Here is a 26,249-nt window from a genome sequence, read left to right as displayed (position 1 = left end):
TTTCCGGTTTTAGATCTTGAAGGTCCTTCACTGATGACCACTCACTTCTTTGTCAACTTCATTTACATCGTTTTCGTTGGGTTCCGCTTCTTTGGTCTGTAACATATAATATTGCGTAATACGCTTAATGGCACGGTTCATAATTAATATTATTCGCTAAAACTCATTTTGAGGAAAAAGGGAAAAAAATTGCCAATATTAATTCTATTACTTTTTACCTTCTCTTTGGAGGTTCAATCTTCTTCTTTTTCCGGGAGAGTTAACCCTGATATCTCCATGGAACCGCCTTTTTTCAGCTCCAATACCGACTCGACCACTTGCCAATTTCTTCTTTGACTTTGGCTTGGCAATTCTATGAATGTTGCTCCCTTAAAGAGAAGATCGATTATGGATAATGTTTTGTGAAACAATAAATCGTATAAGAGTGACTAAAATCAACATTTGAAGAAATGGAAATTTAAAGGAATGGATTCAACATTTTCCTTCTCACCTTGTTGTTGCATGAATTTGATGAAGCTGGGTTTTCCTCGTTCTGCTTGACATTTTTGTTGGAAACCTAAGATAACAGTTAGTGAAGTCACATAATAATAATTTACCAGGAATTACTGCAACTTTTTTTGTTGAATACTGAAGTAAAATCTTACTTGTTTCATTGCTTCTTTTTTGCTTTCAATGACAAGACCATCATCCCTAGGAAGCTTTTCTTCTAAGAATATTTTCAGATCTAATATCCTTTCTTCAAGCTCTTCAATTGTCTGAAAAAGTGAAAGAGTTAATGGATTATGTTGAAAATATGACTCTGAGTTGATAGAATAAACCCTCAAAATTTCGCATTTTTATTTCTTTGAATACTATTTACATTCCATTTACTAAGAAGTGACTTTTTGAAATCCTAATGTCATGGCATGTCCATAAATTTTACCTCTTCGTCTAACCCATAATTGTGAGTTGCGGACATCACCTCTTTGAGCATTTCTCGACAGTGAGATCTCCTTGTTAAGCTTTTTGTAACTTTTCTCGGAAGCTCTGGAAAGAAGGGATCTGCCTTCGAATCGTCATCACTGGCCATTGTAATATCTTCCGTCGGTAGTTGCGCACCACTGGAGGGCTGCTGCTCTTGACCGACTGACCTGGGGCTGGGGCAAATTTCTTCGTCCAAGGTCATGTACGGCAGATGACGATAGAATTCTGAAAATGACTCCCAATGTTCAAGGTTATTTAAGATGATGGAAAACATGTGTTTACATGGTAACTTCGTCTTCTTCCAACTGAAACACTCACATGATGGCATACCACCCTCCGTAACAAACATTACATTGTACGCCGATCCATTCCTACCTTTCCTGACCACATACACGTCTTCGTGCTCCGGATGGCGCATAACACTTCCGTCACCATATCCTCTTGCTAAGTTAAGCTTTTCTCGACAATGAAGGACTACTTTTCTTGGTCGATCTCTTAAATAGATTGGAATTTGACCTTTGTACCGACGGTACTGGGGAGGAGCATCTACGGTTCTTATCTTCGTACCTTAAAAAACAAAAATTATACCACATTTTTCATGGGAACTATCGCTAATTCGAACTTTTATTATTCGAGTTATTTTTCTATGTAATTTACAATTTTCAAAACCTCCTTCAGGATAAATCTCTAATTTAATTTCATGCCCAAAAGAAAATTCAAATTTCGTGATTTTGTATGACTCGTATCTACCTGCAATTCTGCAAAGGGTTTTTCGGTAATAACTTTCAACTATTCATAAAATTCATCTTTGATTATGTATTTCATAACAGCTTTGAATTATTGTGTGAATAAAAGTAATTGAAAAATGACTTACTCGGAATACTTTTCAGGGATGAACTGGTTGACCAACGTAGTCAGCATACCACTTACTGACTTCTGTTTTGATGGCTTAAGGTACTCTGCCTTGAAATCTTTATTTTTTCTTTCTACGCCGTTAGTTGTATTGACTTCAATGGGTAGAAGGTCCTTTCTGTAAAAGTACACCCAACGCTAAAAATAAAAAGATATGCCTTATCATTCAAGTCCTTTTTTATTTATTGTAATTGCGGTATACTCGTAGAGAAGAATTAAAAATTACACTGAGTAATGTACAATAAGCAAGTCTGACATTAGTACTAGCCATAGCTTTCACTAACTGCCACCCGCTAATTAATACAAATGCTTGTAAAACTAATTAATGCTAATTAAGGCTTTTTAATGCTTTATAGCAAAAGTTTGGAAATGATTTGGAATAGTTAGAATGATTCTTCTCAGCATTTTCTTTGAGATATCAATGAATGAGCTAACATAAATGAGACATTTTTTTCTAAAATATGAATTACTTTTTACAAAGAATAAAATACGAATCTTAAAACATTCATTAGGAAAAGTGTCCAGGTAGAATCAATTACAGACAGTTACAGATTTGTTTTTTGTTTTTGTGTTTTGTGTATACTACCAGACAAAAGACATGCAACTATATTTATTTCAACCAATTTGAAATAGGTATAAATGAAACATAGTAGAACCAAACAGCATAAGAAATGCTATGAGCCAGAAACATAACGAGCAGGAACCAAAAATTGACAGGTAACAACGTACCGTGAAATTGGGTAACTCTTGCATCAGTGGAGGCTAACATGCATAGCCCTCGAATGAATGACCTGGCTGGTCATTAAAATACAACTACGCAGCTCTGCTCGCAGCTCTACTCTACCATTTTTGTTTTGATTTAACTTTGTATTTAATGACCAGCCAGGTCATTCATTTGAGGGCTATGTAAGTTAGCCTCCACTGATGCAAGTTACCCAATCTCACGGTACTTAAGAGTTTTTCCAACTGTTTAACAAAGGATATCGTGATCCAAAATTGTTTACAATAAATGGATTTACCAGTAATCTAGAAGCTGTAACAGCGTTGTGTAAAGGATGGAAGATGATAGGACGTAACGTGGTAATAGTATCAGTAACGAGGCAATATTGATGAGCAGGAAGCAGGTATTAACAGGAAATAGCGTACATTCAGGACTTTTTCCAACGGCATGATAAGGGATCTCACGGACAAAATTGTTTACATTAAAAAGATATGCCAGTTATCTTGCTGTTGTAACAGCAACATCGTGTAGAAGGATGGAAAATCATGACGTAACGTGGTAATAGTAGCAGTAACGAGGTAATATTGCGTTGTCAAGGTAAACGAATCCTCATTCATAAAAGCTTAAAGGGAAAATAAGAAACATGAAATTAGATGATATGGTGAGTGTACTGAAATTTCCTCAAAAATAGTTCACCAAAAGTTTCTTTCAATCTTTGATAATAATTTCCCAAATAGTGCCTGGTAAGTATCAACAAGAACACAGACCTGTGTTAAACATAAAAGATTAATAAAACCAAGTCTTATAAAAGTACAGAAAGAAAAAAATATTTATACTTACTGTCGAGAAGTATACCATAACACAGGATTTTTAAGCATTCTTGTTGAGAGAAGAGTATGTTGAATGACGATTGTCGAATAAATTTAGTTACAGTGGAATTTCGTTGCCAATTCAACCACCAACAATAATCACTTTTGTCCATATTCAATCATTGCTCTACTATTATCATTTTAATCATTGTTCATTATTATTGCTATTGGGGACAAACTGTTTGGATCGAAAAATGAATCAATCTCCTGAATGCTTGTGAATGTCTAAGACAGGAGACAGATTGTAATTTGACTGTCAGCAAATTCACTGATTGGTATATGTATACATCTTGTTTAATCCGAAAGTCAAAAGTAAATGCATACAAGTATTTTGACTGCAGGAAGAGAGAGCTTGAATTTAAAAAAACTTCCAGAAACTTCTCCATTCCATTTCCTGCATATTGACCAATCGGGCAAAATTCTACAAGCGGAATAGAATCTACTGTCGAAAGCTGAGTAAAATGCCCGCGGCGCCTGCTATTATAAAGAAAAAGTTTTTAGGCTAGCAACTGCTGTCCCTGAAAAAAAACCGAACATTTACGGAAGAGACTAACTACGGGTAGGCTTGCGCGACAAAACAAAACAAAACAAAACAAAAAACGCAAAAATTCGAGATTCCAGTCCAATATCTATGCGTGAAACTATAAGTGCCTCCTCGTCGCTGCGCTCCTGCGGGGGCAAAAATATTAATGCAAAGTTCTACTTTTGTCCAATCAGTTTCTGATCTGCATTAAGAACATCACCGGCGATGTTGATAATGTAAGATGTCTGTGATTTGATTTGATTTTTATACCTTGAATTCTGGTAACCATTTTTTTGTCAACCATTCCCGCATTTTGGTTGCCTTTTCACTTTTCCAAATTTCACTTTCTTTCAAAAAATTAATGGTAGTTTTAGTTTCGTTCTCCGTTTCTGACTTTGCGATAGCCCGTAGCATATCCAAGATAAATTCTTTCACATCTCTCATTCCATTCTTCTCTGTCTTCAACCAACGTTCCCATGCCTGCTCCCGATGAAAATAACACAATGGAATCTAAATTAAAAGCAATGTTATTTCGCTTTATATTATGTTCAGAGAGTAGAAGGGGGGAAAAGTGGTTTAAATTCTGCAACATCCTCTGGATAATCATCCATTTCACAGCTTTGGTATTTTAAATTTAATGACCGGAGCTATGAACTTAAAACAAGAGGGATGTATTTGAATAAAATGTACTCAAGATTTTTGAAGAACATGTTGAGAGGCTTAAGTTTGGATTCTGCTTACCAAATAATGCTTCCAAAGCTTGAATTTCTTCTTCACAGTTGTCAACCAAGAAAACCTTCGGTGACCATTTCTCATTCCACGACTTCACAATAGCTAATGCCTCCTTAATTGACACTGTTGTTTCATCTTGGATGACAAAAGACCAACAACTTGGTAATCCACATTAGTACGAGTGGCGATGAAGAAGAGTGGTAAGGAGTATTTGGTGGTCTTATATGTTGCATCCAGTAGACATACAAAGTTACCATATTTCGCCAGCAATCTTCTCTGGCGCTTGGTTTGGTGGACGAACAATAGCCTCTTTCCCTTCGGAAGGCTGTCAACTTTCTCACCCTTCTCGTTGTAAACAGGAATGTCCTCCCCACCGTACCTCCGGTAGAAGAAGCTGTCTTCTGGCTGTTCTTTCTTCCACTCCTTGACACGGTGATCGAGCTCCTCCTGGTCCACTTTTGAAAATCGTAGTTTCATAGCTGCACGGTAGACATACGATCGTATATCGGTTTTCTTTGGATAGTACCTCCGGTTATCCTTTGAGGGCATTTGCTTATCCCTGAAAAGCTCTTTCTCCAAAAAGGTTTCCAAATGTCCTTGTATCTCCTTTGTTCTGCGTATCCCCTTCTCTGCCAACTGGTATATCTTTTCAATTATTTTCGGGTCAACTGGTTGTGACAATCCTAGTGTCTAGATACAAAAATTAATTTATGCAATGAAACAGCTCTGTCTCAATTCATTGACCAGTAGGGACAACATGAAAGATTTAACTACCAATGAGGAGGAAAAATTAATAACAATGCTATTGTTTTCAGCTTTTCGGTTGAAATTTACAAGTTTATAAGCATTACACATGCTCAAATTGTTCAATACCTTTCCATGAGTGTGTACTTTCTGATTTGGAATTTGAATGAAAAACTTCCTCTCGGTCCTCACGTCCTTCCATTGATTTTTTTCCCACTCTTCTTTTAATTTTTTGAAACCTTCTTGCGTTGATTTTCTACTTGATAATTCACAATCTGAAAAAAATTACAAAGATGGATTTGAAGCTTTGTTATTTTCTATTTTTGACTTATTAATAACTCTAAATGGGAATGAGAGAGGTGTCTGTTTATTAAAAGTTTCAGAGATTGCCCGTTAAATCGATACGTTGAAATGATTTACCATAGAAAAACATATATAAGGTCGTGCTGAGAAATAATCTTATATAATTAAAATTACCTTATTTTCAGGGAAAAAAGTAACATCTTTAATGATGACTTTTGCTGGACAATCAAACTTTCTAGAGTCTTGTACTAAGTTTATTGTCTTTCCAACATAATGATCTTCCTTTGCCTACAGTAAAATGAATGCAGAGTTTGCGAATTTGATATGTATTAATCATTATTGTGTGTAATAAGCCTCAAGTAGGGACCGAAAAATGATTAGTATTTAGAAAGATCAAACTGGAAGATATTAATCTTTAGCCCAAAAATTAGCCACTTGATAAGTTAAAAAGGGATTTCTCCCGGGGGGGGTACTACCCTTGTCGACCGACGGGGGTGCTCCGCCGAGGTTCGAAAAATGGACCCTACGTGGGACTCGAAATTGCGAAAAAAGTGACCCTGAATGGGACTGAAATTCCAAAATTTTCTCAAAATTTCTACTTTTTCCCGAATTTTCCAAAAATAGGCACCCTACGAGGGACTAATTTTTCTATTTTGGTGTTTTTGCGACCCTACCAGGGACTCGTGGAGGTTAAAAAAGGTACCCTGACCAGCGGAGCATCCCCGTAACCCATTTTGCCCTAGTACCCCCCCCCGGGGGATTTCTTTTGTAGATTGGGTTAAAATAAAAGAAAAGTACTTGATTTTCGTTTTTCCTTATAACATTCCATCCTGTCCTTGCCGTGAATACAATCTAGTTTTGCAACTGAGTTTATTATGAAAGGTGTACCATCAACAGGGATTAAATTTTCACTTTCAGCATTTTCTACTTCCTTGAAACGTATCCTCTTCTTCTCTAATGTGATTGCTGAAAATTAATATGCACTTTTTAACTTATTTGATCTATTCAAAAAATTCATACGATAATGTAATATCAAAGTTTAGCAATTCTCTTTTATAGAGTTGGGTCTTGAAGTGAAATAAAAATAAAACCATATTATTACCATATATTAAAACCAATTTCTAAATTTAGATAATTTAAGAGGGAATTATTTACCTCCTGCAAAACCCTTTGGTTTTTTATACGAGACAAACGAGTCTCCAGTTTCCAATTGATAGTCAGCAAGTTCTTGTTCGATTAAATCCGGATCCAGTACCACAATCAGTTTGCCTGTTGTAAAAAGGAATCGAATATCACATGATATTCAGGGGTCCTAGACCCAAAAAGATTCCGGAACGATGAGGAGCTCTTAAATCTTTAGAGGGACTGTTCTTGCATGGATCTTAGCCCATGTTGACGTCATAGTTAAACCTTTTCAAATGTCAAACTGAATCAAAGAGATTCTTTTTCTTAAGGTTTTGTTGACAATAGGATTGTTTGAAATCAGCTTGTACTTTTGTGTCTTAGACCCAAAAAGATTCCGGAACGATGAGGAGCTCTTAAATCTTTAGAGGGACTATTCTTGCATGGATTATAGCCCATGTTGACGCCATAGTTAAACCTTTTCAAAGGTCAAACTGAATCAAAGAGATTTCTTTTCTTAAGGTTTTGTTGATAATATAGGAATGTTTGAAATCAGCTTGTACTTTTGTGACATTAATTTTTGCTTGTGACAACTTTGAAAAGAATGCGCTAAAACGTAAACTTTCCTATGCGTTAGCGTAGATTTCACTTTAAACCATGCAAATCCGAAGCCCTCTACTTTCGTATTTCTTCAAAGTTGGAAGTCAGTAATAATTATAAATTGATTATCTTACTTTCAGGTCGTTCAGCTGAGATAACAGGTCCATCTTCGTCATCGTCATCGTCATCGTCATCGTCAGAATCGGATTGCTCTTCGTTACTTTCGAATTCATCACCAGAAGAGTCGCTGATTAGAGGTAGGAATAATCAAACGATAGGAAAATACATTATCAAGCATCTTTACAGACAAAGAATTAAACTTTTCAAACTGATTAAATACTGCCCTATTTTGTTTGACATGATATGCGTTTGAACATTAAATCGCGACACTGAAAAACACATTTTCAGCATAGACATTGACTAACGCCCGTGTAGTTTTACCGGTCTTAGTAGTTTTTGGACATACCTTTCAAAAGGACTTGCTAGATCGTTCTGTGCATCCCCTGAAGGTTCACCTAATCTTTCGACATGGGGTTTAAATTTCACTATAATGTAAAATTGAAAATGCATTAGTTAAAGTATTTGTTTATTTTCAATTTCTCAAAGTAATAATGTTCTAAGATTGAAGAATCACTGACGAGAAAATTAAATTGTTTTCTCTCTTCATTTTCAAAACCTTTCAGAAAATTCTCGTATTATATTATTCCACTCACCAATATCTTTTCAACGATCTCAAAATGGCATACTAATTCAAATCATAATAAACTTAAAAACCTCACTCTAACCTTTAATTACTCTTTCCGAATTTTTTTTCAGCTCTTCCATCTCTTGGTCGAACGCAGTATCGGAATCAATACTTTCCTCGTCGTCCTCTTGAATATACTTCCGATAATGGTAAGCCGAGCCATCCATTTGCATGTGATGGCGATTTGGAAACTTTAGAAGTTACCTAAACATTTAGACATATCATTGTTTTATAGATTATTATTTATTCAATTTTCAGATACCGTATTATTTCGAATAAACGCCCGTTTATTTGATTTTTTTCGTTGACCTCTTTACCTAAGATTTAAATGTAAATTTCATTGGTTGCAGACAAAAATTGTATCAAAACTGCACTGATTATAATAAACGAGTCATATCTTCCTTCAATCTTAATCAATCTTTTCGTTAAAAGTCGCACGTTCCTTCGAAGGGGGCGTTTATTCGAGGGGCGTTTGAAAGAAGGGAGGGGTTTATTCAAAACAATATATAGTATAATATCTTCCTGCTGACAATTTTCCCCAATAACATACACACTTTCTTTATAAGAATAGTTTACATTCGCTAAGGGTAAAGTATTCTTAAGAATTAGCCAAAATTGAGGGTGAAATATTCTTAATGTAATAATATCTTTAGTATCTTTTCGGATTTTAACGAATCTTTAACTAAATTATGAATTCTATCTAGATTCCTACTTTAGTCCAACAGTTCGGACATTTTTTTTACAAATACAAAATTCTGATGAGGGTATTTGTATGGTACTTTTTTGGGTATTCTTACGATTTGGCCAATTTTCACCCTGATATTCTTACAAGATATTCTTATAAAAAGTGTGTATTTGAGAAAGATTTTTTTTTTCGAATTTTCAAGTCACAAGTCCCTCGCCTATAATCTATTTATTATGAATGTAATTGATTATAAAAACTTTCTTAGGAATTTACAATAGAATATATATTTTTCATTATTTATCAAATATAAAGTTTTATAAAATCTGCAAGTTTTTATAATCAAAGAGCTCTTGTTAATTAAAAACAATTATTAAAACAATTTAGTTTATCTTTTCTTCGTATCTAATTTTCCCAGCTTTTTATTTGAAAAACTCTTTTGGTGAAAGTTAAGAAAAAATTAAATATGGTCGATTACTATATCAAAGTCAAGTAATTTTTCTTTAGAGAGATTAAATGTTGGTGAAAATTTCGACCCTTGTAGAGACTAATTTGAGTTTTTGTTGTTTTTGTGAAAGGGTGAAAAACGACTCTTTAAGTTATCCATGTCTTGGTAGGAACTCCTACGCATACAGTAGCTTCTCCTAAGAGTCCTTTGTTTCCATCCCATTTTCCTCAAAGTGAATCAGTTTCCATTATCCTGATCTCCCTAGTAGAATTACTCCTAAATCCCCAATTGTAGCTTCTTAAAGAAGAACTGAGATAGCCAATTAGGGAATTAAATCACTATATAGCTTCAAAACTTGATGGTAAAAAAGAAAAGGTGATAGAAAAATTAAATAATAGCAGAGATAAAGAAACCAAACAAGAAAGTTTACCTTTAAACGTTCTTCTTTTCTTCGTGTTCTTCTTAATGTGTTATGAAATTGTCTGGTTTCGTTCGCGCACATGCACACGTGAAATTTTTTTTTCTCCCGCGCATTCACGCATCTTTATGAACCAAATCCACCAAAATACTAAAACGCATTCTGGTTTCATCATTTTACGGTATAGCTGCCAGCCCGGTTCGAATACACTGCGGAAACCGAGATCACCTTCTACTGTATGGTACAGTGCGTTTTCCTTTTGATTAGTTTCGCCGGCGACTACTTGGTAACAGGCAAATAATGTAAACAAATAATTGCGCCGTCAGCGAAACCGCTCGCCCAATGGTAATGGGCCGATGACGTAACGTTTGAACAGACAATGCCAGGGCATTATCTAGCGCCATATAGTTAAAGCATAAAAAAGCTGATGATGCGCAGGGAACGAGGTTGGGATTTCCCCAGACATAATACCTTAAGGGAAGAAATTTTCGCGAGAAGAAATTTTCGCGGAAGAAATTTTCGCGGAATTTAATTTCGCGAATTTGGGCATGATTCGCGAAATTAAATTCCGCAAAACACACCAAAATGGTTAAACCGCGAAATTAAATTCCGCAAAACACAAATATTCTCACAATTAAAAAAATCACCCCTAAAATTGGTCTTTTTAGGGCAAAATAGGGCTTTTCGTGTAGAGAATGAGTGTTGTGAGGTTGTTCAATGATTTGATATAAGTTTCTTCTGTTAAAAAACCATTTCAAAATGTGGCGTGAGCTACCCTCACAACCTTCTCTGAGTAAATGAAAATTTCCACAGCTTTTATAGCATATCAACATGTCAAAATATCTAACAATGTCCTTAGGGAATACAATCATACAAAGGAAATAGGAGGGATTTCTAGATAAGCTAGAAATCCCTAATGACTAGATAAATTACAAACAAATTCTTGTAAGTCATTTGGGAATTAATACGTGTATCAAATAAACTATTCATTTTAAATGTAAACAAAATTCCGCATGTCATTTGGGAAAATGACGTCAGTTCAGCAGCAATTAAACACAAAGAAAAGCTCCTTTGGTGGAGCGTGCGTCGAAGTCAGTAATAACACAAGATGTTTTACAATATACCCCTCCCCTTAACGAACGTTGGGAAGTTCAAGTCTGTAAATCTTCGAAGCGGGTCGGAGGTATGTACCAGCATTCGTCTTTACATACGCCATTCGAATTCGATTGTCTCGTCCGGGTATTGTTTCCACAATAATACCAAGTGGCCATTGTCCTCTTGGTGCATCCATGTGCAGGAGGACCATATCACCAACTTGCAGGTTTCTCCTTTCTTCGACCCATTTGCCTCTTGTTGTCAGTGTTGGGAGATATTCAGATCTCCATCTATTCCAGAAGTGTTCTAAGCACATCTGAATGTGCTTCCATCGTTTGCGATAGCATTTTGTTATGTCCAAATCTTTGTCTGTATTGAGTAGGACTTCTGCGTTGTTGAATCCTTTTAGCAGGTGGTTCGGTGTTAGTGCCTCTAAGTCTTTAGGATCTTCACTGATTGGAGTTAGTGGACGACTGTTCACGATATTTTCCACTTCAGTTATGAATGTCATAAGTTGAAATTCGGTTAATATTAGATTCTTCAAGGTGAATTTCATGCTTGTTTTGACGGTTCGAACTAGTCGTTCCCAGGCTCCACCCATGTGTGGCGCCGATGGAGGGTTGAATTGCCATTCAATCTCCCTGAGTGAACAAAATTCCCCAATCTTGTGCTGGTTCAATTTTCTTAGTTCTTCTTTCCGAGAGCAGCTTCCTTGGTTTCTGTCTGCGACTGATGAAGCGTTGGAGTGCGTTTAAAAAATCGTCAGTTTCCATACTTTCTACAACTTCAAGATGGACGCATCGGACCGTCATGCATGTAAATAGTGAAACCCAGCGCTTCAGACGTTTGCGACCTTGTTTAACGAGAATTGGTCCAAAGAAATCCACACCAGTATTGGTGAATGGTGGTTGGTTGAGTTGCATTCTGCTGTTAGGTAAGTCAGCCATCATTGGAATCTCAGGTTTGTTTTTAAATCTTTGACATTCCACGCATGCTTTGATGACTGTTTTGATTACTTGCCTTCCACATAATATCCAATATTTCTGTCTAACTTCGGATAAGGTTTGATTTACACCACTGTGACCATTCTCTTTGTGATATTTCTCAGCAATAAGTGACGCAACATGTCCTTTGGGGATAACAATTTGATGTTTTGCTTCAAATGAGACAGGGGCATCTAATATCTATGTAAGGTCATCAATTTCTTCATCGAATTCTGATAGCTGAACATCCTTGATGACGATAATTGTTGCAGCTTTGATTTCTTCTGGTGTTAGGTAAGGTTTTCCTTTGTCACGTTTCTTCTTGGAATTCTCACGTTTCCTTTTAGCTTCTGCTCGAAGGTTACGGGTGTAACGAAGAACCCAAGCCATGTAACGTACAATCTTGTTAAAGTTTGAGTAATCTGTGTAAGGTAACCAGGTTGATTTGTCCTGTCTAATCATTGAAATGAAGGTTTTTCTGATTTCGGTATCACCAGGGTCGATTTCTTCAATTTTCTTGTCCTTCCAAGTTGATTCGTCTGCCATTAAGAATGATGGTCCTTTGAGCCAACTTCGTTTTTTGTTTCCATGAAGTAGTTCTTCTACGCTGAAGACTCCTCTTGTGGTAATGTCACCAGGATTTTCTTCACCATTAACGTGATGCCATTGTGTAGGTTGTGTCACTTCTCGAATTTCTGAGACTCTGTTTGCTACGAAGGTCTTGAAACGATTCCTTTCATTTGTTATGTATTGGAGGGTCAGTGTCGAGTCACTCCAAAAATGACTGTCCTCGATTGGCAAGTCAATTTCTTTGATGATTAATCTGTATAATCGTACTGCAATTGTTGCTGCACTTAATTCCAATCTTGGTAGAGGAACTTGTTTTGTTGGTGCAACTCTTCCTTTGGCTGATACAAAGCTAACGTTGATCGGTTCTGTGGTTGTTCTGAGATAAGCAACTGCACCATAGGCGTTTTCTGATGCATCGCCAAAGATATGTAGTTGAATCTTGGATGATATTGGAATGTTGTAGCATCTCTCCAACTTGAACATGTCGATAGTGGATAGGCCAGATTGCCATTTGTTCCACTTTCTTTGAATTTCGTAGTTGACTGGTTCATCCCAATTTGTGCCATCTTTCCATACATCTTGTAGTATCATCTTTGCAGTAGTGGTGAAAGGTGAAAGAAACCCCAGTGGGTCATACAGTGAGCTAACAACGCTAAGGATTCCCCTCTTGGTTGAAGAAGCGTTCACAATGTTTGGCAGGAATGTTAGCACATCTTCTTTGGTATTCCAAGTGATGCCAAGTGCTTTAGTAGAATGATTTTGTCCATCTTCCATCTGAATGTTTACTGAAGGTGATATCAATTCTTCTGGTACATTCTTGAGTAGTTCTGGGTCGTTGCTAACGAATTTGGTTAAGCGATTTCCGCCCAGCTTTGTGATGTCGATAACTTCTTTGATAAGTTGTTGACCAGTTTCGATGTTTTCTGTAGATTTTAATAGGTCATCCACATAGAACGATCGTAAGATTGTTTCAATGGTGCTTGGGTCGAAGTCTCCTAAGTGATCCCTTGCACACCTTTTTAGAGCATAGTTGGCACACGTTGGTGAGCATGTTGCACCCATGATATGAACCAACATTTGGTAGGTGTCTGGTTGATCAGGTGAGTCAATATCTTCTTTCCAAAGGAACCTCAATGATTGTGTGTCCTCTTGGTTGACTTTCACTTGATTGAACATTCCTTCAATGTCTGCGGAAAATGCAAAGTGGTGTGTTCTGAATCTCATTAGTACTCCAAGCATATTGTTAAGCAGATCTGGTCCAGTGTATAGAGCATCGTTTAAGCTTGTTCCTTGAAACTTTGCAGCTGCATCAAACACAAGACGAATTTTGCCTGGTTTGTTTGGGTTGAAGACGCCATAATGCGGTAGATACCATGTTCTTGGGTGTGCGGTAGCTGCCTCTTCTGACGTCATCTTTCTTGCATAACCAATCTCAAGATATTTGGTCATACTTTGGTCGTAAAGCTTTCGAAGGTTTGGTTCTCTTCTCAGCTTGTTTTGAAGTTGGTGGAATCTTTTCTCGGCCACAGTACGGTTGTTTGAAAGTGTTACATCTTTCTTCCAAAGCATTGGTACTTGATACTTTCCATCAGCGAGAACAGTTTCCGATTCCAGCTTTTCGTGACACCGTTTATCCTCTATCGATAGGGCTTCGTCACGGTCTGATGGGTTTGTAATAAAGTCTTGATCCCATATTCTTTGTACACAGTGATGGAGATCAGCTTCTGGTTCGATAACAATTCTGTTCATTGATACCGTCTCTGGTTGTCCACTGGCACCGAAGAGGGTCCATCCAAAGATTGTTTTGATAGCCAGTGGTTCGGAATTTTCTCCTTCCTTGACTTCCAAGGGTATGTGGACGGATGGAACGTTTGCTCCTATGAGAATTCCAATTTCTTCATAAAGAGCATTGTGTAGTTTAATGCCTTTCTCCTCCTTCATCTTTTTCATCATTGTTGAAGGATATTGCTGCTTTGGCATGTGGAAGCTTGATTTTGGCACAATATAGCAGTGGTCAATGTTGACACCGATTCCATCGTCTCTGTTTTCGACACGCATTGACGTTTCTTTGACTTTAGTTTTTGTCCCAATGTCATTGATTGTTGTTATGGTGATCTTCTTGTCTTTTTTCTTCAGTTTGAGTTTCTTGGCAACGTCATCTCTGACCAAAGTGCTTTGACTACCTGTGTCCAAAAGTGCGTAGGTAGTGATAGATGAAGAATCCAGTCCTTGAAGCTTTACTGGAACGACAGATAGATACACGGTACCAATGGTTCACAACTTGAGTGTTTCCTAAGAACGATTCTTTTACATGTTCAGTGAAGTAATCATGTAGCGTGGGATGATGACGTCCATCGCAGCCAGCATTGAAACTGTTTCTTTGATTTGCATTTGAAGTAAAGTGATCCTTCTTCAAGCAGTTGGTAGCAAAGATTCAACTTCTTTGCCATTTCAAAGCGTCTGGTTGATCCAGTATACATATTTTGGACATTTGTGAATTTTGGATGCTCATCCTTGCATATGTAGCATTTGTTTGCTTGACTTGTGTGTCTTGGATTTTTGTTTTTGTTCCTTGTTGTCCCTGTTGGGTTTTCCATCTCCAATTTTGCCAGACCAATTTGATCGATGGCCATTGTCATTTGATTGATTTTGCTTCCCTTGTCCTTGTCCATTTTTGAATCTCTTTGATCTTTATGGCCCTGTGATCCTTCTATCGTCATTCTTTCTTGGTAGATAAGAGTCTTTGGATGCAAGAATCTTTCTTGAAGCCAGGCTTCCAAGTGGCGAGATTCGGTTCACAGGATCTTTCAGGTAAGACAATAATCAGCCCATTTATGTAGCAGGTACTGCGGAAGTTTTGGTGCAGGCTTGTCGGAGTATGTCTGTGTGTAGGTCGGAACATAGTTTAGTTTTCGTAGCGTCACCAAGCAATCACTTAGTGGTAGTAGAACTCGGTAAGCGAAGTTTGATCTCTGTTGCCAATGGTTTATAGTCGACAATCTTTGTGATGACGGACTCTGCAATTCTTGATCGTTGACCAAACATGTACTTTATTCTTCTGAGTGCAAGGACGTAGCCTTCATGGTCATTTCTGAAGCCTTGGATCGACTCTTGACTTCCCCTCTACAGCTTGATGCATAGAGCATTTCTGAAGCGTGGTCAAATATCCTTGGTTGTGGACAAGATCTCTAAAACTGGTTACGAAATTCTACGTAGCTTGAGGAGTGCCATCAAACCATGGTATTCTGATCCTTGGTAGACCTGTTGTACAAACCACGTGGAAAGTGTATCTTCCATTTTGCTACCAGCCGTTGATACGGGTGGTTTGTTGATGTCGAGCTCATCTATCCATGAATCAACCTTGTTAGAGTTGACTGGCATAGATGAGTGATCTGTAATTGTTTGATTCTTTGGTACTGTATCCTTTGCTGCATGTTCTTTTGGGGTACTGATAATCTGGAATGGTGATGGATCCACTCTTCTACGTTGTGGTTGAACATACGTCGATTTGTCGAATGCATTGGAAAATGTTGTGCAAGTAGGAGCTATGGTAGTCACGAATGGATTAACCATGTTGTTAGTGGCAATGTTGGATTGGGTTGAAATCCAGGTGCAGATACGTTAGTGTGCTTGCCGGTTTGTGTTGTGATTGGAGCCAAATTTTCAAGCTCCTTGGTGATTTCCTTTTGTGCTTCGTCCATTCGGAGGAATTTCCCAAGTAGCCAATCTGATCCACCAGCTTCCGACGGGGGATTATCTTTAGCAGTTCAAGATAATCATCGATCTTTGATTTGATGTTGTCGGTTTGAAACTTCATGTCATCCATCATCCATCCTTCTGTATCATCACCAAGATCTTCAAGTTTTTGGTTGATGACGTGAGCTTCTTCCAAAACAAGAATCATCGAGTCGTACAATGAGCGAATTCTGGTACGACTGCCATTCATCTTCATGATTTCCTTTCCTCAATCAATTGATTCGTTTGGTTAGTGAGCCTTCTTTCCTCCTCGTTTTCTGCGAAGACTCGATATCTTCAGATCCACAGACATCTGGTCTCCAGTTTCACTAGTGACAGACATCGTTTGGTGGTTGAATGTGAGCAGTTGACTTTGTCAGCGACGATCGAAGTTGAAAATGTGAATGGAGCCTGACCAACAAGCTCTCTGTTGATGTGTTGACTTGACAGCTAGAGTCGAAGCAGTTGTACCGACGTGCAAGCAGCGGTCTGTACCAAGGTAACGTTAGCTTGACTCGAACTGAAAACACCAGATTGTTTCCAGTTGTTGACTTGACAGCTCGACGTTGAGGTGTGAATAGAGCCTAACCAACAAGCTCTCTGATGATGTGTTGACTTGACAGCTAGAGTCGAAGCAGTTGTACCGACGTGCAAGCAGCGGTCTGTACCAAGGTAACGTTAGCTTGACTCGAACTGAAAACACCAGATTGTTTCCAGTTGTTGACTTGACAGCTCGAAGTTTGAGGTGTGAATAGAGCCTAACCAACAAGCTCTCTGGTGAGGTTGACAACGTGACGTTTTGATAGACAGCGTCGAAGCAGTAGAGAGTTGACGACGTGACGTGTGACAGACAGCGTCGAAGCAGTACGAGTTGACGACGTGACGTGACAGACGCGGCGAAGCAGTTGAGTTGACACGTGACGTTTGACAGACAGCGTCGAAGCAGTTGAGTGGACACTTCACAAACAAAGTTGAAAGTGTGAAAGAGCCTTAAAAAGAGCCATTGAGTTGACGACAATGAAGCGAAGCAGTTGAGTTGACGACGTGACGTGTGACAGACAGCGTCGAAGCAGTGAGTTGGACACTTCACAAAACAAAGTTGAAAGTGTGAACAGAGCCTTACCAACGAAGCTCAGTTGAGGTTGACGACGTGACGTTTGATAGACAGCGTCGAAGCAGTTGAGTTGACGACGTGACTTTTGATAGACAGCGTCGAAGCAGTAGAGTTGACGACGTGACTTTTGATAGACAGCGTCGAAGCAGTTGAGTTGAACACTTCACAAAGTAAGTTGAAAGTGTGAAAAGAGCCTTACCAATGAAGCTCAGTTGAGTTGACGACGTGACGTGTGACAGACAGCGTCGAAGCAGTAGAGTTGACGACGTGACGTGTGACAGACAGCGTCGAAGCAGTAGAGTTGACGACGTGACTTTTGACAGACAGCGTCGAAGCAGTTGAGTTGAACACTTCACAAAGTAAGTTGAAAGTGTGAACAGAGCCTTACCAATGAAGCTCAGTTGAGTTGACGACGTGACTTTTGATAGACAGCGTCGAAGCAGTTGAGTTGAACACTTCACAAAACAAAGTTGAAAGTGTGAACAGAGCCTTACCAATGAAGCTCAGTTGAGGTTGACGACGTGACGTTTGATAGACAGCGTCGAAGCAGTTGAGTTGACGACGTGACTTTTGATAGACAGCGTCGAAGCAGTAGAGTTGACGACGTGACTTTTGATAGACAGCGTCGAAGCAGTTGAGTTGAACACTTCACAAAGTAAGTTGAAAGTGTGAAAAGAGCCTTACCAATGAAGCTCAGTTGAGTTGACGACGTGGCGTGTGACAGACAGCGTCGAAGCAGTAGAGTTGACGACGTGACGTGTGACAGACAGCGTCGAAGCAGTAGAGTTGACGACGTGACTTTTGACAGACAGCGTCGAAGCAGTTGAGTTGAACACTTCACAAAGTAAGTTGAAAGTGTGAACAGAGCCTTACCAATGAAGCTCAGTTGAGTTGACGACGTGACTTTTGATAGACAGCGTCGAAGCAGTTGAGTTGAACACTTCACAAAACAAAGTTGAAAGTGTGAACAGAGCCTTACCAATGAAGCTCAGTTGAGGTTGACGACGTGACGTTTGATAGACAGCGTCGAAGCAGTAGAGTTGACGACGTGACTTTTGACAGACAGCGTCGAAGCAGTTGAGTTGAACACTTCACAAAACAAAGTTGAAAGTGTGAACAGAGCCTTACCAATGAAGCTCAGTTGAGGTTGACGACGTGACGTTTGATAGACAGCGTCGAAGCAGTTGAGTTGACGACGTGACTTTTGATAGACAGCGTCGAAGCAGATGAGTTGAACACTTCACAAAACAAAGTTGAAAGTGTGAACAGAGCCTTACCAACAAAGCTCAGTTGAGTCGACGACGTGACGTTTGATAGACAGCGTCGAAGTAGTTGAGTTTTTGCAGTTGGAGTCGAAGCAGTTGTACCGACGTGCAAGCAGCGGTCTGTACCAAGGTAGCGTGGCTTGACTCAAAATGAAAACACCTCAGTCGCAAAACTTGAAGTAGACTTCAAAGAAATTTGGATGTAGATAGAGTCTTACTGTTGCAATCGAAGTCTTTGCAGATAGAGTCGAAGCAGTTGTACCGACGTGCAAGCAGCGGTCTGTACCAAGGTAGCGTGGCTTGACTCGAACTGGAAACACCAGGTTGTCCTCAGTCGCAAAACTTGAAGCAGACTTCAAAGGAATTTGGATGTAGATAGAGTCTTACTGTTGCAATCGAAGTCTTTGCAGATAGAATCAAAGCAGTTGTACCGACGTGCAAGCAGCGGTCTGTACCAAGGTAGCGTGGCTTGACTCAAATCCAACCAATCTCCGTTGACCAAACCAGCAATCACCTCAATCCACCAGCCAGCAATCCCCTCGATCCACCAGCCAGCAATCCCCTCGATCCACCAGCCAGCAATCTCCGTTGATCCAAACACCAGATATCACCGTTGATCCAACAACCAGATCTCCTTTGATCCAAACCAAGAGTCGAAGCAGTTTGTCCCGACGTGCAAGCAGCGGTCTGGACCAAGGTAACGTGGCTTGACTCGAACCAACCAAAGAATAAGAAAATATGATCTTACTTTTTAACAAGAAAGCAGCATTCTTCTTTCATCATTATGCAGCTACTAATTTTGAAATCTTTATGTAGAGAATGAGTGTTGTGAGGTTGTTCAATGATTTGATATAAGTTTCTTCTGTTAAAAAACCATTTCAAAATGTGGCGTGAGCTACCCTCACAACCTTCTCTGATTAAATGAAAATTTCCACAGCTTTTATAGCATATCAACATGTCAAAATATCTAACAATGTCCTTACCCTTACGAATTGTTTTGCAATTCAAATACATTCCAAGGACAATCCATTTGCAATTCAAAATCTGAATGTATTTGAAATATTTTGGAAATAAAAGAAGAACAATAATCCAAATGTGATTCACAATCTGAAATGCTTTTGAATTGTATTTTTGATTTTCAAAAGAGTTTTCGAATGTATTTCAAATACAATCCAGAATGGATGGTATTTGAAATGTCCAGGAAAACAAAAATAGCAACATTCGATAATTCAAATGTAATCCAGTACTGAGCATGCCCAGGCTTGTCAGAAAATCGAACTCCAAAATCAAAACAAACCACTTCAAGATTTTTCAGAGTCAAGGAAGGTTTACTTGAAAGACGGAAAGCTTTACAAATTATATTTTTAATGTGAAATACTCTAGAATGTATTATGAGGTTGTTGATTGTGGCTTTTTTGAAAAATGGTTGTTACATTATATATTTTCATATAGTTCCCGCCCTGGCAATAATGTATGTAAGTTGTTGATTTTTTATGACTTTTGTACCTGTTCTAAATTTGCATCAATATATTTGGTTTTAAAGGAAAAGATAGCAAAGAGGGTCCGAGTTTTTAGCCATTTATTTTGCGATCTATAAACAGAGATCAGAGAAGCTGCTTGTATACTTTTTAAATAAAATCTTACGTTTTGTAGGAGTCCATGTTCTGGAAGTCTTGATTGAGTTTCCACTAAACAACCTCATTCTTTTTCTTGAATGCTTGAATGTTTTGAATTAAAAGGAGGTAACAGGTTTGTTAAATTTCATATGAGTATAAAATAATCTTTCTTGATAATGAAATTTATTTTCGTAGTAAGCATTGCAAATTTTCTGAATCTTCTGGTGTTTTCAAATTCTGCCATCTTGTCCAATTTTAATTGCATTGCCCACAATGCATGATTTAGATTGCATTTGAAATGTGAAATGTGCAATGGAATGACTTCTATGTTTCAAATACAATTCAAATTAGATATTTCAAAAACATTTCACAGATTGCTTTTGAAATGTGTTTTCGAAATGCTTTTGAATTGCTAACTATTTTCTTGTAAATTCACAATTCAAATACAATTCAAATTATACAATTCAAAAGCAGTTCATGGATTGCTTTTGAAATGTCATTATGAAGTGCATTTGAAGTGCTAACTATATTCTTAGAAATTCATAATTCAAATACAATCCAAATTATACAATCCAAAAGCAGTTCATGAACTGCTTTTGAATTAACTGCGAAATGTATATGAATTATTATTCGAATTGTAACTGAACCTTCTTTGAAATACATTTGAATTGTACAATTCAAATACAATTCACATTCGTAGGGGTAGGGAATACAATCATACAAAGGAAATAGGAGGGATGACTAGATGACTAGATAAATTACAAACAAATTCTTGTAAGTCATTTGGGAATTAATACGTGTATCAAATAAACTATTCATTTTAAATGTAAACAAAATTCCGCATGTCATCTGGGAAAATGACGTCAGTTCAGCAGCAATTAAACACAAAGAAAAGCTCCTTTGGTGGAGCGTGCGTCGAAGTCAGTAATAACACAAGATGTTTTACAATATTTCGTAGACAAATAATTCCCTCAACCGCGAAATTAAATTCTGTGAAACTTTTGAAATCGGCTCATTCGCGAAATTAAATTCCGCGAAATTTGCCATTTTGAAACTCTGATTCGCGAAATTAAATTCCGCGAAAATTTCTTCTCGCGAAAATTTCTTCCCTTAAGGTATTTACTTTTCGAATCCGAACGAAAGAGAAAATATTCGAATCATAACAACAAAGGGTTTTCCGCATAAATAATTAAGAAGCTGCAACAGATCAGAAAGATTTCCCCCTTCTTCCTTCTCAAAAGAAACATAAACATTCGAATGTAAAAAGATTCGAAGTCTATTTTCTTTGATCTAGCTTCCGGATGAAGCTCTTTAATTTATATTGGCTGGATATTGGCTTGTGTAACAAAAAGCATTCACATGGTTAATGCTTTGTAAGAGGGTAAACCCGTTGAAATTTATTCGCAATTGTTCGAAAAAATCTCTGAGAAAACCCAGAAAGATCTTGCTTCAAAATTTACGTTTCCGAGTAAGAAAAGTAATATACGGAGGAGATATTTTCGTGTTTTTTCTACATTATACTACGTTCTGTAAAATACAACTATGGAAATCTAAATGGCGACAAGCATTTTCAGTGGGATTTTGGTAGATGTTATATCGGATGGCCAATCGTCACCTTGTTTTCTTTCCTATCTCTTATCCTATTTTTCTCTTTTCTGACTGTCTGAGTTTCTGAGACTTAGTTTCTCATTTCTGACTGAGTTTTCATACCTGTCAATCATTTGTCCATCAATTTCGACCAGTCTAATTTTCGCACCAAGTGGGATTCGAACCACCACCAAAGAAAGACCTTCAGATTCGGACGCCAGCGCTCTATCCGTTGAGCCATCGCCGCACAGCAAAACCACGCAATTCATAACATATTATACCGAACTGGCAAAAGACGGGGGTAATATTATTATAATATGGGTAACAGTACCCCTTTTTTAAACCTGACTGAAATTCGAGCCGTTACTAGCAACCCTGCGGGGCCCAAGGCGCCGAGTATGCACCCGGCACAGTGACAAGCCGTTACTAGCAACCCTGACCCTACCTAACCCCCGGAAAAGTGACTATCAGCGATCCGTGGATAAAAAAATAAAATAAAAAAATGAAGGTGACTATTGGCCATCCGATATAAGAGCATAGTGGATCATGGATTTTCTTCATCATCCAAAATTCAAATTTACAGCTTTCTACCCTGTATTTTCTGGTAGAAAATGGTATATTTGTTTTGTTGAAAGTATTATCTTTCAAATTCTCCTTATTATAGCCTCTAAAATTGACATTTTTCAAATTTTATGCATTATGCATTATGCAATATGCATTATGTTTTAGCCATTTTGTACCTGCCGGTTCCATATTTACTAATTTTCAAGATAGTGGACCTGACAGGGTCAATTTATGGTCATTTAGGACAATGAAAATCTTCCGGGTTTAAATTAGAAAATATTTGAATTTTTATCTACTTACTTTACTGAAGCTAAGTCATTTTTGCCACTTTTCAGGGTTGAAATGGGAAAGTTTTTCGATTTTTCGTTCTGAAGGGTCCCAAATTTACTAGACATTCATATCTGATAGACCGATAGACAGTTAGTCATATTAGCGTCCCGTCGAAATGTGTATCAAAGATTTATGCTGAGAAAGCGCTATATAGTTTACTTGACTTGCAAGCAAAAACATGCACCGCAAAACTTTTAGTTTCTGATATATGTTTGTATATCAGAGTTTAGATGCATTTGGTTTGTTTTGGTTTTATCCGGACTCTTGGTTCAACCTCACTCTCATGTCTCTATAAGGCCTCAGTTTCTTCACATGGCCCTTTTTCAGTTCTTCATTTCTTAGTGCTGACTGCTCTATTTTTTGCTGTTTTCTGTTCAAACTTTATACTGTTCTCTGCTATCACCTTTTCAATATGCTTGCTGAAAGATTATGCTTTGCTATTTTAATGTTCCTGACAACACCTCCTGGTACTCCTCCACCTAATGAGAACAGTGCCACACGAAAGAAGAAATGCCCTGGCTGCCAGAGAAACCACGGTGATCATACCTTTGGTCATCCAAGCAAGAATTGTCAGGGACCACAGTCACCATCTTCTTCTCCTTTGTCACGAACTCCTACAACTAGCCCGCAATCTGCTAGTCGTACAGCTGCCATCCAACAACGTAAACAAACGTCAGAGGAAAACCCTGGCTTGCCGTTGTCTGAACATGATGAGCAAATGAGTCAGTATCGCCGCCATTTACAATTTTTGAAACGACAGGAAAATGAACTTTTGGATTCCATTAGAGCTGAACAAGAGAATCAGGAGGAAAATAATTTACGAGACGAGATCAAACGTCAGACAGAGAAACTTGAACGACTAAAAGCTTCAAGAAGTCATTCATCTCGCTCCGCCATTCCGCCATTCGCTACTCTGTGTCGCCAATCTATTGACTCCAACTCAGCAGCTAGAGACATTGAAGCCTTCCTTGCCTGTAGACTGATTCCCCTTGACAAGGACCCTGGGATCAGACCCATAGGCATTGGAGAGGTTATACGCAGAATTTTTGGTAAAACTTTAATTTCTGTGGTAAAGGATGACATCATGAAAGCTGCTGGCTCCTTACAAGTATGTGCAGGGCAACAAGCAGGCTGTGAGGCAGCAGTTCATGCCATGAACAGTATCTTCGAAGAGGAAAACACCGACGCTATTCTCCTAGTGGATGCATCAAATGCATTCAATTCAATCAACCGCAAAGCCTTTCTCCATAACATTCAATCGTTATGCCCTGCCTTGTCAACCTATGTTCGGAACTGTTATTCTCGAAAATCACGTCTTTTTGTTGATGGGGGGATGGAAATCAAATCGGAAGAAGGTACCACCCAAGGAGACCCGCTAGCAATGCCTACCTATGCGATTGGTCTTTTACCCTTTCAAGAACTTCTTCAGGAACATTTGAATGAAACTTTAGTGAAAAGTGTTGCTTTTGCCGATGACCTTGCTGGAGCTGGCAAACTACGCGATCTTCTACTATGGTGGAACACAATAGTTCGACTCGGTCCACTTTTTGGCTATCACCCCAAAGCCTCCAAATCTTGGCTCATTGTAAAAGATGAGGAAAGACTAACCGAAGCCATGCAAATTTTCTCTGGGTCGGACGTCAAGATCACGTGCTCAGGTAAAAAATATTTAGGGGGGACGATTGGCGATGATGCCTTCAAATCGAATTACATCAAGGATCTTATATCGAAGTGGATTGAACAGATCAAGACCCTCAGTGACATTGCTAAGTCGCAACCGCAATGCGCCTATAGTGCTTTTGTAGGTGGCTTTGTGCATAAATTCACTTATCATCTCAGAGTACTTAGTGACATTCAGGAATATTTAACACCTTTAGACCACGCCATCGACAATTTTCTAATCCCTGCCCTTACAGAAGGTCATCACTGCAGTTTTGTCGAACGCAGACTACTTGCTCTACCAGTACGTTACGGAGGTCTGGGGATACCGATCCTTTCTGAAATTGCTGAACATGAATTTGAGAACTCAAGAAAGGTGAGCAAGGAACTAACAGAGAACATTATAGCTCAAAGAAAAGAATTCAGAGGAAACGACAACAAAGGAAAGTATACTATCATGAAGGAAAAGGAGGTGAGACATAAGAACTCCCTGAGCGAGATCCGAAATGAGCTGTCAACGGAGGAGAAGAAAGCCAACGATCTTGCCCAAGTTAAAGGGGCGTCCAACTGGCTTACCGCCAAACCACTAAAAAGTGAACACTTTGATCTCACCAAAAGAGAATTTTTCGATTCGATAGCCATCAGATACCGCTGGCAGCTAAAGCACCTACCTAGCATATGTGCATGTGGTAAAAGGTTCTCTATTGAACATGCTTTGTCTTGCCCCAAAGGTGGGTTCATTTACCAGCGCCATAATGAGATCCGGGACACGCTAGCCATGACGTTAAATGAGGTCACTAAGGATGTAACCATCGAACCACAGCTTGAACCAATCACTGGAGAGCATCTTGACCGGGGTGTAATCAAGGAAGATGGTGCCAGAGCTGACATAAGTGCAAGGGGATTCTGGACTAGAGGCCAGCGGGCATTTTTTGATGTTAGGGTATTTAATGCCTATGCCCAACGGTACTCTAGGATGAGTCCCACTTGTGCTTTTGAAGTGAATGAGAAAGAAAAGAAGAGACACTATAACCAACGTATCATTCAAGTTGATGGAGGTTCTTTTACACCTCTCATCTTTTCCACAAATGGAGGCGCAGGCAGGGAGGCTCAAATCTTCATCAAGGCTTTAGCTACTCTCTTATCCGAAAAGAGAGACGAACTTATGCAAATTACATTGAACTATCTGAGAACTAAGATCTCTTTTGCTCTTGCAAGGTCCACTGTTCTATGCATTCGAGGCAGTAGAATACCAAAGTCAAAGAACAATATTGTCCAAAATCCGGACATAAATATCACAGAAGCTATAAGCTATATTTGAAGCCATTTTTTTGTGCTATGGTTTTTTTTTTGTTTTTTTGCTTTTGTCAAATTTCAATAATATTTTGACCTCAGGAAAATCATTGTATCATTTTAGGAATAATCTATAAAAGATATACTTTCTTCTTTATTTAAAAAAAAAAAATAAAAAAAAAAACTCAAAACGCCATTCCCTCAGGGGAAAACCGCGCTCAGTCAAACTTTTTAAATGACAATATGTCTACTTTGCTTCACCGTCCGCTACTTGCTTCTGCTCCGCTCGCTTCTCAACATCAACCACAACAAACCCAATCTCAATCTCATCCTGCTGGTCATGCACTTGGTTTTGCTGCTTCACTTTCGTCGTTAAATTCTGGCTCGAATTCTCAAGAATCCCATCGCCCAGTCACCCAGAACGAACTCTTTTTAAGACCGACACGAACCAACGACATCACGAGAGGTAAAGCCTTACGGATTGTTGACTTTGTTTCTCGCATTCGCAGCCTAGACAAATGTTAAATTTTCTTTCAGAAAAAAGACTATAATTTGTTTACCTTTATCCTTGCAGCTTCCCAACATCCAAGCTCTCAAACATCACAAGCCAAATGAAATTACTTTCGATTTCCCGTAGAAATTATGCGATGAAAAAT

General features: G+C 38.4%; 3 protein-coding genes and 1 long non-coding RNA gene across 4 annotated transcripts; 1 reads left to right on the top strand and 3 right to left on the bottom strand.

The window, feature by feature from the left end:
- Positions 1 to 45: 45 nt before the first annotated feature.
- On the bottom strand, positions 46 to 5,675 carry LOC136813349 (uncharacterized; the record flags this gene model as incomplete). Its single annotated transcript, XM_067069860.1, has 9 exons — positions 5,594 to 5,675; positions 4,877 to 5,410; positions 4,259 to 4,498; positions 1,887 to 2,013; positions 923 to 1,530; positions 645 to 755; positions 491 to 556; positions 306 to 368; positions 46 to 96 (listed from the first exon to the last, which is right to left on the bottom strand). Coding segments are annotated over exons 2-9 (1,659 nt in total), but the record flags the coding sequence as incomplete, so codon positions are not given.
- Positions 5,676 to 6,920: 1,245 nt separating this feature from the next.
- Positions 6,921 to 8,514, top strand: LOC136813460 (uncharacterized). The gene is made up of 2 exons (XR_010847473.1): positions 6,921 to 7,746; positions 8,306 to 8,514. It is a non-coding gene; the product is annotated as an uncharacterized lncRNA (long non-coding RNA).
- Positions 8,515 to 10,914: 2,400 nt separating this feature from the next.
- LOC136813348 (uncharacterized) lies at positions 10,915 to 11,478 on the bottom strand. The gene has a single exon (XM_067069859.1). It carries the CDS (start codon positions 11,476 to 11,478, stop codon positions 10,915 to 10,917), a length of 564 nt encoding a protein of 187 aa, XP_066925960.1.
- A 583-nt stretch (positions 11,479 to 12,061) lies between these two features.
- On the bottom strand, positions 12,062 to 16,003 carry LOC136813347 (uncharacterized). Its single transcript, XM_067069858.1, has 2 exons — positions 15,667 to 16,003; positions 12,062 to 14,670 (listed from the first exon to the last, which is right to left on the bottom strand). The coding sequence occupies exons 1-2, from the start codon at positions 16,001 to 16,003 to the stop codon at positions 12,062 to 12,064; spliced, it is 2,946 nt and encodes a 981-aa protein (XP_066925959.1).
- Positions 16,004 to 26,249: the final 10,246 nt, after the last annotated feature.

This window comes from Clytia hemisphaerica, unplaced genomic scaffold (assembly GCF_902728285.1).
Source record: "Clytia hemisphaerica strain Z4C2 unplaced genomic scaffold, Clytia hemisphaerica genome assembly, whole genome shotgun sequence".
Lineage (NCBI taxonomy): Eukaryota > Metazoa > Cnidaria > Hydrozoa > Leptothecata > Clytiidae > Clytia > Clytia hemisphaerica.
The sequence above is the reverse complement of the archived record's forward strand: the minus strand, read 5'-3'. Positions and strand labels throughout refer to the sequence as shown.